Source organism: Phacochoerus africanus, chromosome 15 (genome assembly GCF_016906955.1).
Source record: "Phacochoerus africanus isolate WHEZ1 chromosome 15, ROS_Pafr_v1, whole genome shotgun sequence".
NCBI classification, from domain to species: Eukaryota; Metazoa; Chordata; class Mammalia; order Artiodactyla; family Suidae; genus Phacochoerus; species Phacochoerus africanus.
The window spans coordinates 42,363,666-42,382,047 of NC_062558.1; the positions used below are offsets into that span (position 1 = coordinate 42,363,666).

General features: G+C 45.5%; 1 protein-coding gene across 3 annotated transcripts in view; it reads left to right on the forward strand.

Annotated features, from left to right (window-relative positions):
- The window catches only part of SART3 (spliceosome associated factor 3, U4/U6 recycling protein), a 35,947-nt gene extending 17,744 nt beyond the window's left edge, over positions 1 to 18,203 (forward strand). For 2 of the 3 annotated variants that reach the window (XM_047762680.1, XM_047762682.1), the window contains exons 6-19: positions 10 to 134; positions 3,766 to 3,921; positions 4,614 to 4,752; positions 5,438 to 5,545; positions 6,338 to 6,415; positions 6,534 to 6,592; positions 7,528 to 7,637; positions 11,029 to 11,141; positions 12,148 to 12,224; positions 12,781 to 12,949; positions 14,407 to 14,846; positions 15,556 to 15,708; positions 16,496 to 16,686; positions 17,261 to 18,203. In XM_047762680.1, the coding sequence (XP_047618636.1) occupies positions 10 to 134; positions 3,766 to 3,921; positions 4,614 to 4,752; positions 5,438 to 5,545; positions 6,338 to 6,415; positions 6,534 to 6,592; positions 7,528 to 7,637; positions 11,029 to 11,141; positions 12,148 to 12,224; positions 12,781 to 12,949; positions 14,407 to 14,846; positions 15,556 to 15,708; positions 16,496 to 16,686; positions 17,261 to 17,438 (2,096 nt within the window). In that variant the 3' untranslated portion in view covers positions 17,439 to 18,203. The remainder of the gene's footprint in view (positions 1 to 9; positions 135 to 3,765; positions 3,922 to 4,613; positions 4,753 to 5,437; positions 5,546 to 6,337; positions 6,416 to 6,533; positions 6,593 to 7,527; positions 7,638 to 11,028; positions 11,142 to 12,147; positions 12,225 to 12,780; positions 12,950 to 14,406; positions 14,847 to 15,555; positions 15,709 to 16,495; positions 16,687 to 17,260) is intronic. The other variant, XM_047762683.1, reaches the window with a different exon arrangement.
- The last annotated feature ends 179 nt before the right edge of the window (positions 18,204 to 18,382 follow it).

The window sequence follows — 18,382 nt, forward strand, 5'->3', positions numbered from 1 at the left end:
TCTCAATAGATATGGAGGCAACATTTGCAGAGTATGAAGAATGGTCAGAAGACCCCATACCAGAGTCAGTAATTCAGAACTATAACAAAGCACTACAGCAGCTGGAGAAATATAAACCCTATGAAGAAGCACTGGTGAGTGTTGGCCTCATTTATAGTAAACTCCTCTCTACAGACTTTTCCCTAATCGAAAATTGCAACTAAAACAGTATCTTTAACATTTGTTTTATTGTGAAGTGTGTAGAGTGTATAAATGTGTACATTCAGTTTACGTCCTAATAATAAAGTGAACATCCATGTACCTACCACCCAGGTTAAGAAATAGAGCATTGCCAGTACCTTAGAAGTCTCCTATGTGCCCCTCTCCGATTGCCTCCTCCTCCCTCTCCCGAGAGGTAATCACTTTCCTGACTTTTGTGATAATCATTCCCTTGCTTTTCTTTATAGTTTTACAACCGTTGAACGTACCCTTAATTAATACATTGTTTAATGTTGCCTGTTTTTGAACTTTTATAAATGGAATCATACTGTATATTTTCTTTCATTCAACATGTTTTTGGGTTTTACACATGTTGATAAGTATAGATACAGTCCACTTGTTTTCACCTCTGTAAAGTTGTCTGTGCATAAACAGTGTATTTATCCATGTTTGTAGCTAGTTGGGTTGTTTCGCATGAAAAGAATTTGCTACAAACATAGGAAGTGAATTGCTGGATCGTAGGGGTCATGTGGAACTGTTTTCCAGGTTATTGGTTGCTACTCCTGTCAGCAGTATCTTGAGTGTTCTCATTGCTCTTACCAACCTGGGATATTGACAAACTTAAATTTTAGCTAATTTGAATCTGAAATCATAGTTTTAATTTGCATTTCCCTCATTACTAATGAAGTTGAGCATCTTTCCACACCTATTGGCTGTTCAATTTTTTTTTTAAGTGCCTATTAAAGTCTGACTCATTTTTTCTTTTTTTTTTTTGTCTTTTTCCTAATTGATTTTGTAGATCCCTGGGTCTTAATCCATACTTTAGTGTGTATTGCAAATTGTTCCTCTCAAGTTTGTGGCTTGTCTTTTCAGTTTCTCGGTGGCATCTTTTGATGACCAGTTGTTGATTTTAATCTAATTGGATTTATCATTCTTTCCCTTATAATTTGTGCTTATGGGATCTCTTCATGCTCCCAGGTCACTAATATCCTTAGTTCTGAGTTTATAGTTTTGTCTTCCATGTGTAGTTTTCATCTGAAATCGGTCTTTGGGTATGGTCTGAGGCCGGGTCCAGTTTTGTTTTTCTCTGTGGAGAAGCAGTTGTTCCAGTGATGATTTTGATAATTCCCTCCTCTCCTCACTCAACATGTTATCCCACATTTGTCATGGATTAGCTGTCCATTTCTGTGTGGGTCTATTTTTGGGTTCTCTATTCTGCCCCACTGGTTTATATTATACTGTCATGATGATGGTTTTATAATTAAGTTTTGATCTTTGGTAGCATGAGTCCCATCCACATTGTTCTTGAAGAGGGTTCTGGCTTTCTTTAGCTCTTAATACTTTCATTAAATTTAGAATCAGCATTTCAGGTTCTACCAAAAAAAAAAAACCTATTGATTTTTTTAATTAGAATTGCATTGGATCTGTAGATCAGTTTAGGGAAGAATTTATATCTTTTAAATATTGAATCTTCCAATATATGAACATGGTATAGGCCTCTGTTATTTAGGTCTTGTTTTTCCTTTCTTGTTTTTTGATCTTGCCTGCGGCATGCAGGGGTTCTGGGTTAGGGGTTGAACCCGTGCCACAGCTCTGGACCCAAGCCACAGCAATAACAATGCCAGATCCTTTAACCACCAGACCACCGGAGAACTCCTAGGTCTTATCTTTCTGTAGAGTTTTATAAATTTATCCAATGTCTTAAACACATTTTTAGATATATTTTTAAGTGTTTTGATGCTATTGTAAATGGTATCTTTTTAAAGATTTTATTGTTTGTTCCTGATATGTATAATGTGGTTTTTAATATTAATTTTTCATCAAACTTGCTAAATCCTTATTAATATTAATACTTGATAGATTTTGGGGAAATTTCCTGGGTTGACATACACACACAATTATTACTTGTAAATGGCATCTATTCCCCTTTCTTGGTCTTAAAATACTTTTAACTTCATTTACCACTCCTCAGACTTCTTGTGTTTTCTTGAATTTCTTGTCTTTTAGTTGACCCATAAGACATCATTGTTATGGGGCATTATACACTCCCTCTTTGGCTACATTTACTGCATGCATTTCTCACTTTCTTTCTCTTCCTTCCTTCTTGCATCCTAGATCTTCTATATGGACTTACTTTTCTTTAGCTCAGAGTCTACCTTTTAGTGTCTCCTGCACTGGCTATTTGCTGGTAACCAACTTTTTCAGTTTTTGTTTGGTCGAAAGGGTCTTTACTTTGCTCTCCTTGAGCGTTAATTCCTCAGGGTATAGAATTCTAGACTGTCAGTTCTGTTCTTAGCAGTTAGATAGATCTTTCTGTCTTCTGGGTCTGTGGCTGTTGAGGAGTCATCTGTCTGACTCTTGCTTTTTTGAAGGAAATCTGTATTTGTTCTCTGGCTGATTTTAAGAGCTCATTGGTTTGGTTTAATGTCTGGTGATTTTGTTGATGTAGATTTCTTTGTATTTATCCTACTTGAGATTTGTAGGGCTTTCTGACTTGGTTTTTGGTATCTTTCATGGCATGGTGAGTGAGAACACAGACTTTAAGAGCTGGGCTCCCTCAAGTTTGAATTTTAGCTTTGGGCTAGGTGACTTAGTTGCCTCAAATTTAAGATGGAGATTGAAATGATATCCGCCTCCTAAGATTGTTGTAAAGATCAAATTCTTCATAATACTATATCTTAAACCAGCAAAAGCAACCTTCCCATAGCTTAATCACTTTCACTTTAGATTTTGTCTGTAGTATTTCTTGTTTCTTTGCCAGTTTGTTGTTGATTTGCAAGTAGATGTTTTTTGTATTCATTATAGCACTTATAGTTGTTTCCAGTGGCACAGTGTATCTGGGTAACTTGTCATTATTAGTAGAAAATGAGGCTCTATGACATTATCTTTCTATGTTCAGAGCACATGCACTCTCTTGCTGGCCTGCATGTGCTCCCTCTCCCCTTTTCACATGTAAATGGTTGGTATTTAGTTGTATTTCACAAAGCCTCATCATGAAATCCTTAGCCAGCTGAATTTTGTTTTGATCATAGGTAGTGTGTGGCTGAGGAGAAAACAGGTTGAATAAGAGGATTTTGTCTAAAAAGAATTTGGATGGTAAACCTGGAGCATAGTCTCTTCCATCTCTGGCACGTACCTGTGCTCTTGATACTTGGAATGACAAACCCAAAATGGTACAAGGCACTGAATCACTCAAGTGGGTTGTGTTTACCCAACTCAGTGGGCCAAGAAAGTGACATCTGTTTTGGAAGTCATTGCTAGCAGTGGTCATTGGCAAAGGTGCATATCTCATTCAGTACCCGAATGATGGTCTCCCAATCTCTTTAAATTCCCTGTGGCCTCAGGATGGATTTAGAAAAGGGTTTATGGAGCCCTTTCTTTTTTTTGCTGTGAAGAGGCACTGTGGACTCTGGTTCTGCCCATCAAGTTGTAGACCTGATGTGCGGAGATTCTCAGATGGGGATGGTTGATTCTTATCTTGGCCAAAATTTAATATGAAGATCTGTGTGCTTTCTGACAGTGTCACATAGCTCATTCCTACTTCATTGCGATTCTCCTTTGCCTCAGTTGCAAGCAGAAGCACCCCGGCTGGCCGAATATCAAGCATACATTGATTTTGAGATGAAAATTGGTGATCCTGCCCGCATTCAGCTGATCTTTGAGCGCGCCCTGGTGGAGAACTGTCTTGTCCCAGACTTATGGATCCGTTACAGTCAGTACCTAGTAAGATGACCCACCTGTTCTAATCTCACTTAACTTTATTTTTACCATTTTAGATTCTCCTTAATGAAAAATCAGAAAGCATGCCAGGAGTTGGCTGCATGCTCCTTCTGTCTGCTCATCTCACTAAGGAAGTCAGGATCCTAATGATTTCAGTTATTTTAAACTGATTACTGACTAAAAATTTTTTTGCTTAGTCTTACTATTGAGGACTTTATAACACATTAATTTTTCTTTTCAGTTTTTTTTTTGATGGAAAAATGTGAACACATAAATGTAGACAGATTAGTAAAATGGAACAACAAATAATCATTGCCCAGGTTCAACACACCTGTGGCACTAGTCTAGTTTCATCTAATTCTTATGAGTTTTATCTATTTCCTTACCTATTTCCCTTTTTCCATGTTGTTTTGAAGCAAATCCAGAAATCACATTGAGATGGTAAATATTTCAGTACATATGTATAAAAGATTTGAATTGGGATCCAAACGAGATCCATTCATTAGGATTAGCTGATGTCTCTTAAAGCTCTTGGATTTGTAGGTTCCCCTCCCACCTCTCTTTCCCTGCTTCTCTAAGCTCCTTTGCAGTTTCTTTTAAGGAAAGTTCCTTTGTTGATTGGTTGTGCTGGAAATGTCTTGTGGATGGTGAAGTCTTAAAATTTTCTCTCCTGACCCTGGCATTCTTTGTCATAGGATCGGCAGCTGAAAGTAAAGGATTTGGTATTATCAGTACACAGTCGTGCTGTTAGAAACTGCCCCTGGACAGTTGCCCTGTGGAGTCGGTACCTCTTGGCCATGGAAAGGCATGGAGTTGATCATCGAGGGATTTCGGGTGCGATTTTTTTTTGGGAGGGGGGGCGTCTTTTTAGGGCCATACCCACAACATATGGAGGTTCCCAGGCTAGGGGCTGAATTGGAGCTGTAGCTGCCGGCCTACACCACAGCCACAGCAACGCCAGATCCGAGCCACGTCTGCAACTTACACCACAGCTCACAGCAATGCCAGATCCTTAACCCACTGAGTGAGGCCAGGGATCAAACCTGTGTTGGATGCTAGTCAGGTTAGTTTTCCATTGAGCCACAATGGGAACTCTGGGTGCGAATGTTTTTATGGGAAGAGTTCTAAGCTTTTTGTCCCAAGTCAGAAACAGCGAGCTGCGATGGAGTCACTAAACCAGCATTCCCCGTGGGGGTTACTTTGGGATATCGGATATTAGTGACAAAAGGGCTTTTTAATGTCTTAATATTTATTTACTGTAATTTTTAAGGGAGTCCTGGTCTTTTCCCCAACTTACTTGACCTGAAACAAGTCAATTCAGTTTTCCAGTGCTGTAGTAGCTTTTCTTTTAAACACTTCTTTTTAGCTCATTTCATTTTGTTGCATCCTGTTATTGTTATTATCATCATTATTTAAGCCATATAGTATTTTATGGTCAGAGGTTTTTAAAATCTTGATAACTTTATATTAGCTTCTTTTTTGAATTGGCAACAAATCCTGGCTTTTTCTTCCACTCCAGTGACCTTCGAGAAAGCTTTGAGTGCTGGCTTCATTCAGGCCACTGATTACGTGGAGATTTGGCAGGCGTACCTTGACTACCTGAGGAGAAGGGTTGATTTCAAACAAGGTATTAAGTTCACGTGTATCATATCTTTTGTTGAGATGTTCCAGTTGCCCAAGTATCTCGTGATGGGGCTAGTGATGTAGACCAGCCATTGGTAACTTTTTATGTCTGTAACAAGTCACGCTGTGCTTAGCAAGGAAGAAAGTAATGGTCCTTACGTTTCATGCTGGCTCCTGTCAACCTCTTTAGTATTGTTTATTTCTTTTCTCCCTTCTGTGTGTCCTAAATAGTTCCTTATGTAGGACTGCTGTGTTTCTTTCATTTTTAAAAAAATACTTAATTTTTTTATTATCATTTTTTGACTGTGACCTTGGCATATGGCAGTTCCGGGGCCAGGGATCAAACTCACACCACAGCAGCATCCAGAGCCACAGCAGTGACGATACTGAATCCTTAATCCATGGCACCACAGAACTCCAGGACTGCCATGTTGCTTGTAAATCCTTGAGCCTCCATAGGAGCCCTTGCCTTCCTCCCCTCTCTCAGAAACAAAGCGCACCCAGAACCCCTATCTCACTGGTACTTGGGCTCTCTGCTGGCTTAGGGAGGCCCCCACTCTGCCATGGTCCCACACGCAATGTCCTTGTCACCCTTGTCCTTGTACTCTCTGTGATGTGCTATGTTCCTGCGTCTTCTCCCTCACATGTGATGAGGGCAGGGACTGGCAGATGTATTTGTGTCCTGAGCATGGTAGCAGGTGCGTCACAGGCTCTGGGGAGTTTCAGATGTAGGATTAAAACAAAAAAGATGCAGCCTGTGGTTCCAGCGCTGAACCTCTTGTGCATTTTCTCACAGACTCCAGTAAAGAGCTAGAGGAGCTGCGGTCGGCGTTCGCCCGCGCTTTGGAGTACCTGAAACAGGAGGTAGAAGAGCGTAAGTGGGCCCTTCCTGCCTCATTTGTGTGCTTCCTGTTCTGGTTGACGTGCCTTTTCAGTCAGAGGCAGTTTGTGTCTCAGTTGCTTTCTAACTTCGTTTATTTTTGCTCTTTAAGGTTTCAATGAGAGTGGAGACCCAAGCTGCCTGATCATGCAGAACTGGGCTCGGATTGAGGTGAATGTTTTTGACAGATTGTCAGTTTCATCCATCCTTAAGGGGCCTTTGTCTCATCGTGTGGCTGAAGCCGGGTTGGCATCCCGGGTGACGGTTCAGGGCCTGTAAAGATTACAGGTGTTATTTACCTGGCTTGCCGCACATTCGTTTGTATCTTTGGGAGAATCCTGGCTCCCAGCTCGAAGGCTCAGCAGCTGTCCAAGTGCCAGGCTCTTGCTCGTGTGTTTACTCTTCCCTTCCCGCCTCACCTGCACCCTCACTCACACCTCCCCCTTGTGCACCCGGCCTGAGCTGTTCGCCAGGCCCTCCACTGTGTGCCGGTGGGGAAGATGGACCCCATCCTTGTGCTAGTTAGGTTTTAATGCAGTCTAATGACAGGTAATTAGAGGATGCGATGAGTTGAATGTTGTCGCGGGACCAAGGACCCTGAGGTAAAGAAGACATGGACTGCCCTTGTTCAGCTCTTGAGACTGTAAAATCTGATGTTTTCTTCTCTTGACAGCGAGTCGGTCAAAGAGACACATGTCAGGTAGTTTGTATTGAAATCATTTTAAAAATGCAGCCACGGAGGCTCAGAGTTTTAAGAGCCAGCATTCATTCCTCCATCAGTCTTTCTTTCTCTGCCTTGCCCTTCAAATTAAACTCTTACAGTTAAGCTTGATAAAAATAAAAACCAAATGCCTGGCCAGTACTGTCATAAATGCCTCTGGGCCCTGGTGCTTGGTTCTTAAGGCGAACATGGGCAAACAGCTTGTGGCTGCAGAAAGGTTCATGTGCTTGCGGTGGGCCGTTAGCAGGTGGGGCGGCCTGGGAATGTTCTGGGGGTTAAGTAACGCTAGAGTTTTAGCCATGTCTGTCTGAAGTCTGTTTCGTAATGGCTGTCCACATCGTAAGGTCTGAGCCCTATCCTCACTTGGTCTGCTAATGTGTTGTAGGCTCGCCTGTGCAATAACATGCAGAAAGCCCGAGAGCTCTGGGACAGCATTATGACCAAAGGAAACGCCAAGTATGCCAACATGTGGCTTGAGTATTACAACCTGGAAAGGTAACCGACCTAGCGGGGGGTGGGGTGGGGGAGGTGCTGCTTGTCAGTCCCCAAGACTCCTGCCAGCCCAGGCTTGTTCCTGCCAACACGCTGCCTCCCTTTGTCATCCCGTCCCCTTAGTGGTGGGGGTTTATTGTGCGGGGCTGTGGAGAAACAGACACAATATTCTGTGCCTGGATTCCTCTGAAAGGCAGGCTTTACTTTCAGTTTGTTATTTTGGTTGGTTTTGATTTTTTGAACATGATGTTTCATTTGATATTTGGGGGAGTTGTTTAGATTTTATATTTGCTTTGTCTATAAAAGTAGAAAATACTAAACAGGAAAGAGTAAAAAACCCAAATTATCAGCAACGGCATACCTGTATGTAACCACCATTAGTTGATGGTTTGGGTATTTTGAGATGTTCCTATACTAAATTAAATAAAAAATGACAATGCATTTATAGTTATAAATCCCTAAAATTATTTTATTTCACTTTATTGTATTTTTTGTCTTTGTCTCTTTAGGGCCACACTCGCGGCACATGGAGGTTCCCAGGCTAGGGGTCAAATCGGAGCCGTAGCCACCGGCCTATGCCAGAGCCACAGCCACGCATGATCTGAGCCGCATCTGTGACCTACACCACAGCTCACAGCAACGCCAGAGCCTTAACCCACTGAGCAAGGCCAGGGATCGAACCCGTGTCTTCATGGATGCTAGTCAGGTTCGTTAACCACTGAGCCATGATGAGAACTCCTCTAAAATTATTTTAAATAATACTTACAACATAGATAAAATACAGGGAAAATATAAAGCATATGATCACCTTTTAAATTCAGTACGTCTTGGATATTGCATGTCAATAAATATATTTCTTTTTCTGTTGTGAATATTTTTTTCCCTTAGAAAAATGTGTGCTCAAATTAAAATAGTTGAAATGTTTACAAAAATGAGATAGAAAGTGAAAGTTTCTTAAAATCCCACCCCAGATATGACCACTATTAAAGTGTGTTGAATATTCCTCTAGATCAGTGGTTCTCAAACATTTGGTCTTAGGACCCCCTGTACACGCTTGCTTTTTAGGGCCACACCTGCAGCAAATGGAGGTTCCCAGATTCTGCTGTGCCACAGCGGGAACTCATACACTCTTTAAATTTGAAGACCCCCCTCAAAAGCTTTTATTCATGTGAGGTGTATCTGTTAATATTTATCATATTAGAAAATAAAACCAAGAAATTAAAAATATTTCATATTAAAAATTCACAATAAATTCACTGCATTTAACAGCAGTAACATTCGTTTATGAAAAAAGACTGCTTTCCAAACCCCAAAATTTGACGCAGTGAGAAAGTGGCCAGGTTTTATACTCTTGTAAATAAATATCTTCAGTCTGGCTCAGTAGCAGACAGCTGGCTTATCATAACTGCTTCTGCATCCCCTCTGTTGTGATGTTTTCATTGAAGGAAATGAAGGAAATTGGACCTCACACATATAGGAGGTTAGAAAAGAGAAGGGGGTAGTTTTCAGATAATTGTAGCTATTCTTTCACACTGCAGCAGATTTCAAGTCATAGTTATTTGCATTGTGGAATCTGAAACCATATTGACACATCTTTCAGATTCTGTTATATTAATATCCATTGGTCTGTTTTGCATTCTGAGTGGACCTTTTACCCACAGTTCTGTGATATGCATTTTGTGTGTGTGGAAATGCTGACTCATTAAAGTCCTGTAGCTCTTCCAGATTTTGACATGTTTAGTTATCTGGCATGAAAACATCTCATTTGTTCATACCTGCACTGATCTTAGTAGAAAAGTCTCAAGAGAAATTCCCAGGTGGTGCAAGGGGTTAAGGATCCTGTGTTGTGGCTGCTGTGGCTCTGATTGTTGCTGTGGCTCAGGTCTGATCCCTGGCCTGGGAATTTTTGTATGCTGTGGGCACAGCCGAAAAGAAACCAAAAGTCTTACAAGTAGGAAGCTGTCAGCGCCCACAGTGGCAGATACAAGTTTTCCAAAGTTCTAATTTTCACCTTAAAGCTCCAATTTTATTACTGACGAAAAACAAAAAACAGAAAAACTGTCAATGGTTTTCCTTAAAATGACAGTCTCACTTCATTAATTTTTGAAACCGTCTGCCAAATACCCAGGTCTGAATCACCATAGTTTTTTGTCACTCAGCTGTTCTCTCAAGTGGAAATGATATTCCATGAAAAAAGGAGTCTAGCTTGCAACTGAAACAATAACCCATTTCTTTGCTACAACCATTGTGCTTCAGGGCACATAAAGAGGTGCTTTATGCATTCATCCCATCTGTCATGAAGAATATTTAGAAGATATGCACGACCTTGATTTGCGCTAAGAGCACTGTAGCATTTGCACCATTGGTATTATGTTGAAAGTATAAGAGTTAGATAAATGTTTTGGTATCATTATGAAAGTAGTTTTGAGTTTTCAGACCTCCTAAAAGTGTCTTGCACACTTTCGGGAGTCCACGGATCATACTTTGAGAACCACTGCTCTGAGTTTTTTCTTAGTGTCCTCCTGTGTATTTACAGTGTTCATGTATATTTAGCTTTTTAGAACAGCTGAGAGCATACTGTCTCAGAACTGTTGGGGTGCACAGGGTACTGTTTTGTAACTGTTGCAGTAAGCAGTGTACCTTTCCATGTCAGTGCAGAAAGCTCGGCCTTTAGGTGGAATTTATCAGGGCCCTGGATCAGCGACTGTCCCCTCTAGTGAGACCAGGTCCTACAGTTTCTTCAGGGACTTGATCAGGTTACATACTGCTCTTGGATCCCCCACATGCATCGCACATGTGAATGCAGTAAAGGCAGAAAGTCTGGCTGCAGACCACTGACGCTGGCGCCTTTCCCACTAGCACCTGCTTGCCAAGGGAAAGAGTGATTTATTTGTTTATTTATTTATTTATTTTTGTCCTTTTTGCCATTTCTTGGCATATGGAGGTTCCCAGGCTAGGGGTCGAATTGGAGCTGTAGCCACTGGCCTATGCCAGAGTCACAGCAGCGCGGGATCCGAGCCACGTCTGCAACCTACACCACAGCTCACAGCAATGCCAGATCCTTAACCCACTGAGGAAGGCCGGGGATGGAACCCGCAACCTCATGGTTCCTAGTCAGATCCATTAACCATTGAGCCACGACGGGAACTCTGGGAAAGAGTGATTTAGAAGAAAGCCTTCATTTAGACTAGAGGGGCTCTCTGGATAACGGAGGAACATGAAAAGTATCAGTGGCAGGGAGCACTGTGGATGTCTCAGAAAGCTCAGGTCTCAGAAGCTGGGGTTGGTGCCTAGCTTCTGCGGCCATGATGTGAGCTGTGAGAGGACATCCCCTCCCTCTGTGCGCCTTCCGCTTTGTGTCCCGGTGGTCCCAGCTGTGTGTTTTTTGCCCTAGGGCCCACGGTGACACCCAGCACTGCAGGAAAGCACTGCACCGGGCCGTGCAGTGCACCAGTGACTACCCGGAGCACGTCTGTGAGGTGCTGCTCACCATGGAGAGGACAGAAGGTGTGACCTTGGGGTCTGTCCCATTGATCATCTGGCGTTAGGACTGTAGGCTTAAGGATGGACTTTAGTCAGGGCTGTAGCCCCTCGAGGGGCTTCTGCAGGGAGACTGTCAAATGCAGTGCTCACCAGTGGCGGGGTGGGAGGCGGTCCTGCTGCCCTTCCCTTCTCTGACTCTCTCTGTGCAAGGTGCTTCCTGAGGACGCTCTGGCACAGGCCACACGTGACTCTGGTGGGGCCATCCTGGCCTCCCTCTCCCTGCTAGGTACCAGTAGTGCTCCTTCTGCCTCCAGTTCTGACAACCAGAACCGTCTCCAGACATTGCCAGAGCTTCCCCGGGGATCAGGAAAGTCTGCACTGCAGCGCAGCACCAGGCACACCAAAGCAGTGCCAAGAGGCGCAGGGCGGGGGCGGGGAAGCATGCTTCCTGGTCACGTGCGCCTCTTGCGAATTTAGAGCCTCGATATTCAGTTTCCATGGGTGTTAGTCTGGATTTGGGGTATGAGCCCCTCAGAACTGGAAATAAACTCCTAAGTGGCAGCAACATATAAGAAAAGCACTGCAGCATTTATCATTTGAAGAGCTCTTCAAATCTTTGAATCTTAGTATGGGTTGTCTTGTACTTTCCACATTAGAATGTTTTAATAACCTTTGCTTTGGAGAGCCCTTAAGAGATTATGTTCTGGTTTTCAAGTCTATTTTCTAAAAGAGAAGGGGTGCTGTAAACACACCTGGAAGGACTATTTGAGTTCTGAAACTTGAAAGCTGCATGAATGAAATCTTAAAATGGGGAGCTGATTCTCCAGTTCTTTTTTTTTTTTTTTCAGCTGCGCCCAAGGCATGGCAGTGACCCAAACCTCTGCAGTGACAATGCTGGATCCTTAACCTGCTGTCCAGTTCTTATTTTTTGATAGGAGAGATCTCTTCTGGAGGTGTGGGGGAATTAAGAACATTTTATATCATATCCTTCAAAATTCTAAGAAGTGAAAGTTTGCTTCTCTCTTTCAAGGTACTTTGGAAGACTGGGATATAGCTGTTCAGAAAACGGAAACTCGATTAGCTCGGGTTAATGAGCAGAGAATTAAGGTAACGATGCCCTTTATTTAAAGTCTCTGGAGCCTCTGAAAGCTGTTTCAGTTGTGTTTGGTATGAATGTTCTTGTCAGAACCTTTGAGGTCTTCCTAGGAAGTGTCTTTTATTCAGAGTATTAACTATGAAGTATATGTCAATATTTAAGCTTGTCATGTTTTTTAGATTGGCTTAAAACTTTAGCCCCACCAGTAGATACTTTGTGTAGTGGGGGAATTTTGGCCCTAAAGGAGTAAATGAAGAAGATACAGAAGGAGCCTGGCTTAGCTTAGTGATTGAAACGTGAATACCCCAGAATGAATCAGGGCCCCAATTGTATAGGTTTTTGTTTCTTTTTTTCGGGGCTCTTGTAGACCTGAGCTGTGCCTCCTAAGAAGCCTGCAGAGGCCCTGACTCAGCTGGGGAAAGCTGGGAGCATACCCCCTCGTGGTCCTCTTCCTGGCCACCTCCTTTTTCTGGAGTGATGAACAGCCTCCCGGTGCTCTCCCCTCTTCCAGCCGTAGACTTCACATCATTGCTGCATCCAGTGATGTGTCATATCCCAATTTTTCAGGCTGCGGAGAAGGAAGCTGCCCTTGCCCAGCAAGAGGAAGAAAAGGCTGAACAACGGAAGAGGGCCCGGGCTGAGAAGAAAGCGTTGAAAAAGAAGAAGAAGACCCGAGGTGCAGAGAAGAACACGGTGGACGAGGACGATGAGAAAGAATGGGGCGATGAGGAAGAAGGTAAAGCCTGGGGGGACTTTGACCTGGAACTTCCAGACCTCCAGACAAAGGTGCAGAGCAGCACAGAGAACTTCCTCTTGAACCATTTGAGAAGTTGCTTGCAAGGTGCCCACCACCCTTCCTGTCCCCACCTTCTCTGCGTGGGTGTCCTCCTACGCTGCTCAGCTCCAAGGCCCTGAGCCAAGCCCTGTCCATCCGGGCTCACTCCTGACACTGTGCCTGATGCCACCGCCTCGTCCTGGGTGGCACCCCTCCCCCTCCACGGGCTCCCACACCTGACCTTGTCCTGTCACTGCCTGTGCGTGGACATCCCTTCATCCATGGGCCCTGTCACCCTATACCCGCACCTGCTTTGCTCAGCCCCACATGATGGTTTTGACTTGTAGAATTTTCCAGCCGGTGTTTCTGCCTCCCCTGCAGTTTCAGGCATGGGCAGGTGTGGGTCAGATATATTTTAGCACAGTCAGTCAAGGTAAGGAATTGTCTCTAGACACTAAAGGATGCTAAACATTTTTCTAGTACAAAGTTGTTAGCCAGAGGGAAATCGTAGTGGAGTCTTTGTTCAATTGACCCAGAATTTCTTATGCACCTTTTTGGGGCTGTCAGCAGTGACCTTGAGTAGCTCACTGCTTTTGGGGCGGCTGGTTTAGCTGGGGGAGGTGTAAGTGTGAGTCATGGTGGGGGCCAGGGCAAGCATGAGGGGGTCAGCTGCCTATACGAGAGACCTCGGAGGAAGTGACGTGTGCCTCGGTACCTGGCGGCAGAGTGACTGTCAAGGGAAAAGAAGGGAAGAGGCAGGCCAGGCAGCCAGTGTCAGCCAAGCAGGTGACTGGTGTTGGGTGCTGATGCATAGCAGGGGGCTGGGGTAGGTGAGGCCGGAGTGGTAGGCAGCCAGCCCGCCCAGGCAGGGTCCTCCGGTGTGCAGTGTGCACAGCAGACTCCACTGGAAGGCAATGGGGAATTGATGGAGCGGTCTGGGGGCAGCGGGCCCACACCAGTGGGATTTCAGTACCGTCCCCCTGGAGGCAGTGGGGAGACTGGATTGGAGTAAGTTGTTAGACTCTGTTGAAGGACACAAGACCAGAGTGAACGCGTGCAGAAACTAGAGCGCTTTGTACTGCTTTTCCAGGGTGTGGCCCTGGGAGCACATACTTTCATGTCCCCTTGGGGGCTTGTGTAAACAGGGTCCCCAGGCTCCATCCTCCCGTCGCTGCCCTGGGCTTTCCAGGAGTGGGATCCTTAGGATTTACCAGCTGAACTTGGAGACCCCCAACTTCTCGTATAATTACACGTGAATGATGAGGACCTTCCCCAAAACGGCTCCAAAAAGCCTAGGAGCAGGGGGCAGGGTCCGGGGAGGGCGAGAGCGTGTCCCGGCCAGTTCTCCCCTTGGGCAGCAGGGTGAGGGGTGGAGACAGTACATTGACCGCTGCCACTTTTCTCCTGATGACCCACAGAGCAGCCTTCCAAGCGCAGGAGGTTGGAGAACAGCGTTCCTCCCACCGGGGAGGCTGAGAGGGGCCCAGACGCTGACCCGGGCCTCGTCGGAGTGGAGCTCCCATCCAAGCCTAAGGAGCGAGCGGCCGCCCCACGGAGGGACGTGCCCAAGGTGCTGCATGACAGCAGCAAGGATGGCATCACTGTGTTTGTCAGCAACCTGCCCTACAGCCTGGAGGAGCCGGCCACTGTGCTCCGCCCCCTCTTTGAGGCTTGTGGGGACGTGGTTGAGATCCGCCCCATCTTCAGCAACCGCGGCGACTTCCGGGGCTACTGCTATGTGGAGTTCAAAGAGGAGGCGGCGGCCCAGCGGGCGCTGGAGCTGGACCGGAAGAGCGTAGAGGGGCGGCCCATGTTCGTTTCTCCCTGTGTGGACAAGAGCAAAAACCCAGATTTCAAGGTTGGTTTATGGAAAAAGAATGCATTTGTGGAGGGTTGTTGTAGGACAGACTAGGCACTCTTTTCCTGCAGCGGCTAATATTTAGAAGGTCTGTATTCTGTTAACAAAGAACAAAACTTCTGGGAGTTCCCATTGTGGGTCAGCAGAAATGGACCCGCCTAGTATCCAGGAGGATGTGGGTTCAATCCCTGGCCTTGTTCAGTGGGTTAAGGATCTGGCGTTGCTGTGACTGCTGAAGGCTGGCAGCTGTAGTGCCGATTCGACTGCTATCCTGGGAACTTCCATATGCCTTGAGTGCAGTCCTAAAACAACAAAAACAAAAATGAAACTTCCAGGTTCATAGGGGTCCGTTCTGGGCTGGTTATCTGAGGTCTCCCTCAGGCCTGGGGCACTTTAAGCTGGAATTAGTTGACACTTGATGATAAAATAAGAAATTGCGGGATGGCTCCTTGCCGTTGAATGGTTAGGAGTGGCAGGGGACCGTGCTAAGTGTTTTATGAATCACCTCATGGAATACTCACCTGAAATCTGAGAATAGTGACTTTCATTCTTTCCCTTTTACAGAGGAGGAAGCGGATGCTTGGAGAAGTTAAGTGACTTGACCAGGGCAACTGAGTTCACGGTTCTCAGTCACCAGGGCCTTAAGCTCCATGTGGGGAGCTGGGCTGGGCCTTGGGTCGTGATCCCCTCCCTCTCTGCTTCCTCATAGGTGTTCAGGTACAGCACTGCCCTGGAGAAGCACAAGCTGTTCATCTCAGGGCTTCCGTTCTCCTGCACCAGAGAGGAGCTAGAGGAGATCTGCAAGGCCCACGGCACCGTGAAGGACATCAGGCTGGTTACCAACCGGGCTGGCAAACCCAAGGTCAGGATCTCAGCAGGCGGCAGTTGTTCCTGGAGCTCAGGCCAGACTCTCTTCAGAGATGATATGGTTCTAGAGTGGGTTCTGGTTTGTCTGCTGAGAAACAGACAAGAAGTTAACAGAAGGATAGATGAGGTAGCCTCTCCTTCCATTTGGAGTCAGATTAATCTCTTTTTGTAGCTAACTGTACTACAAAGAAAAAGGTGTTTGAAAAAAAGCCACCACGAATTAGCAGGGGCGGCAGTGCCACCCCCAGGATGTGGGACCTTGGAGTGGGCGCCCCCTTAGTCTCCCCTCTCTTGCCCTGACCCCTCTTTTCACTGGGCCTTTGGCTGTGTCCCTGCATCCCTGCACTGGTGTCCCTCTTACCTCATCCTCACCTCCGGTGCCCTCAGCCTTTTGCAGAATTCTTGACCATGTTTTGAGTTTTTTAAGAGTGTGTTTGACCTCTCAGCCCCCTCTCATTTATCTGGGTTAACCGAGAGTTGAGGAATGTGAAATAGGGTGGCCTGAAGGCACAGGCCACTTCATCCGTTTCCAGGTTTTTACTAGTCCATCCCGTCTTTTTTTTTTCTTTTTTGCTGGAGCAAGTACAAGATACCTTGAACTTCAACAAAAGTAGTCTGAAGTTACAGTCAGCTGTAGAAATAGCGAGGGAGGCCACCGTGGGGAATCAAGCCTGTAGACAGGATGGTGGTGGGGGCGCCTGCCCTAACGGCCCCTGGCCCCGAGGGAGGCAGCCGTGTCCTGCCTGCAGCACTGACCTGGCTGGGCTTTTACCAACTTTCAGGGCCTGGCCTACGTGGAGTACGAAAACGAATCCCAGGCGTCGCAGGCCGTCCTCAAGATGGACGGCATGACTGTCAAAGAGAACATCATCAAAGTGGCCATCAGCAACCCGCCTCAGAGGAAGGTTCCAGAGAAGCCAGAGGCAAGGAAAGCCCCAGGAGGCCCCCTGGTGCCGCGGCAGATCTACGGAGCGTAAGTGTTGCATGCTCCTGGTGCAGACTCGGTCTTCCGGTTAGGGCAGCAAGGTCAGCCAGAGGCCGGGACCCGCCTTGCCTGGTGGCACTCACAGTTCTCTGGTGCAGGCTGTCCACAGCAAGTCCATGCTGAGTGCCAGCCAGTTTACACGGGTCAGGTTTTTTTTTTTTTTTTTTTTAAGGCAGTGATTAAAGTCTCCTTTGGCCATTGAGCCCACATATATGGGTTCCAGACCTGACAGTCGTGTGCTCGCCAGGCTCATGTGGAACTCCAGCTGTAATCCAGACAGCTGTTCTCACTGAGGGATGAGGCAGCGAAATGCTGAGGTTACTTGTGAGATAAGGTTACGGCCATTTTTATTCACCCTACATGTAACTGTACTGCACAGGCTTAACTTTGCCTTCGCCTAAATTGTGAAAAAAGCAAAGTTTGTTAAAATGATTTTTACCTAGTAACCAGGGTCAGGGAGACAGGGTTCATCTTACCTTTTACCCAGGATAACTTCAGACCATCCTGGCTTATTTCCACCAATTGTCGCTTTGGAGGGTCCATGTGGTGTTTGCTCTTCCAGGCGGGGGAAAGGGAGGACCCAGCTCTCTCTGCTGCCTCGGGCCCTGCAGCGCCCTGGCGCCCCAGCAGCCCAGGCTGAGAATGGTCCTGCGCCACCACCAGCAGGTGCCACCCCGGCGGCCACCGAGGCACCCAAGATGTCCAATGCGGATTTTGCCAAGTTGCTTCTGAGAAAGTGAGTGGAACAGAGAGAGAAGGGAAATGCCTTACTTCGTGCCCGGAAAATGCCTGGTGCCCCGCTGGGCCCTGGCTGTGCGGCCCTGTGCCCATGCTTCCTCTGTACACGTGGGACGGGGGAAAGGTGTCCAAGGAAAGAGGCTTTAAGTGCTCCCTCATATTGAGGGCGAGAGATCGAAAACGATCACTCCACAGGCTGGGCACAGGGTGTAGTTTCCTAAGATATTTTTGTGTCTTAAAGAGTGAGAAACAGAAGTGAAACTCAAACACACTGTTTTGAGACCCACTTGTCCAAATATTTTTGGCCAACTCTGGTCCCTTTTTATAAGACACTTCTCTTACACCCTGCAACAGCACATGTGCCCGTCACTCTTGTAATTTTTAAAAGACAAAATGGCAGATGCTAGTAATTCACCAGAATGGCCTATTTTAGTAAAGGGGTGGGGAGAGAGGACATCACATGAGAAACAACTGATGGATTTGTGTTCCAGGGGGCTGTGCATTTTTATATTATGTATTTGTAAATGACACGTCAACCCATTGTTTTGTTTCCTAAAAGCAGAATATCTGTGACATTTGTTTTGTATAGGAATTCTACCCGCCATCTGCTGTGGACCATTTTCTTTGCCTAGTAGCTAGTGAACTGTGTTCTTTGTCTAAATATTGAGTTTCAGCCCTTTGATTTTGTTTAAATACCATGTCAAGTGCAAACTTAAATTCTCTCCATTTAGCTTTGTTTATTAAACTGAAGTTCTCTTAAAAACTTGCTGAATGGTACTAAGATGTGCATTCAAATATGTATTTTGAAATGGGTGTACCTTGCTTTACCTAATAGATGTGTAAATAGAACTTTTTTTCTAAGTCATAACCGACTGTCACTTTAAGTCATTTCAGCTGTGCAGTTTATAGCGGTTTGGCACTTAGAGCTTTTTTACCCCTTATCTTT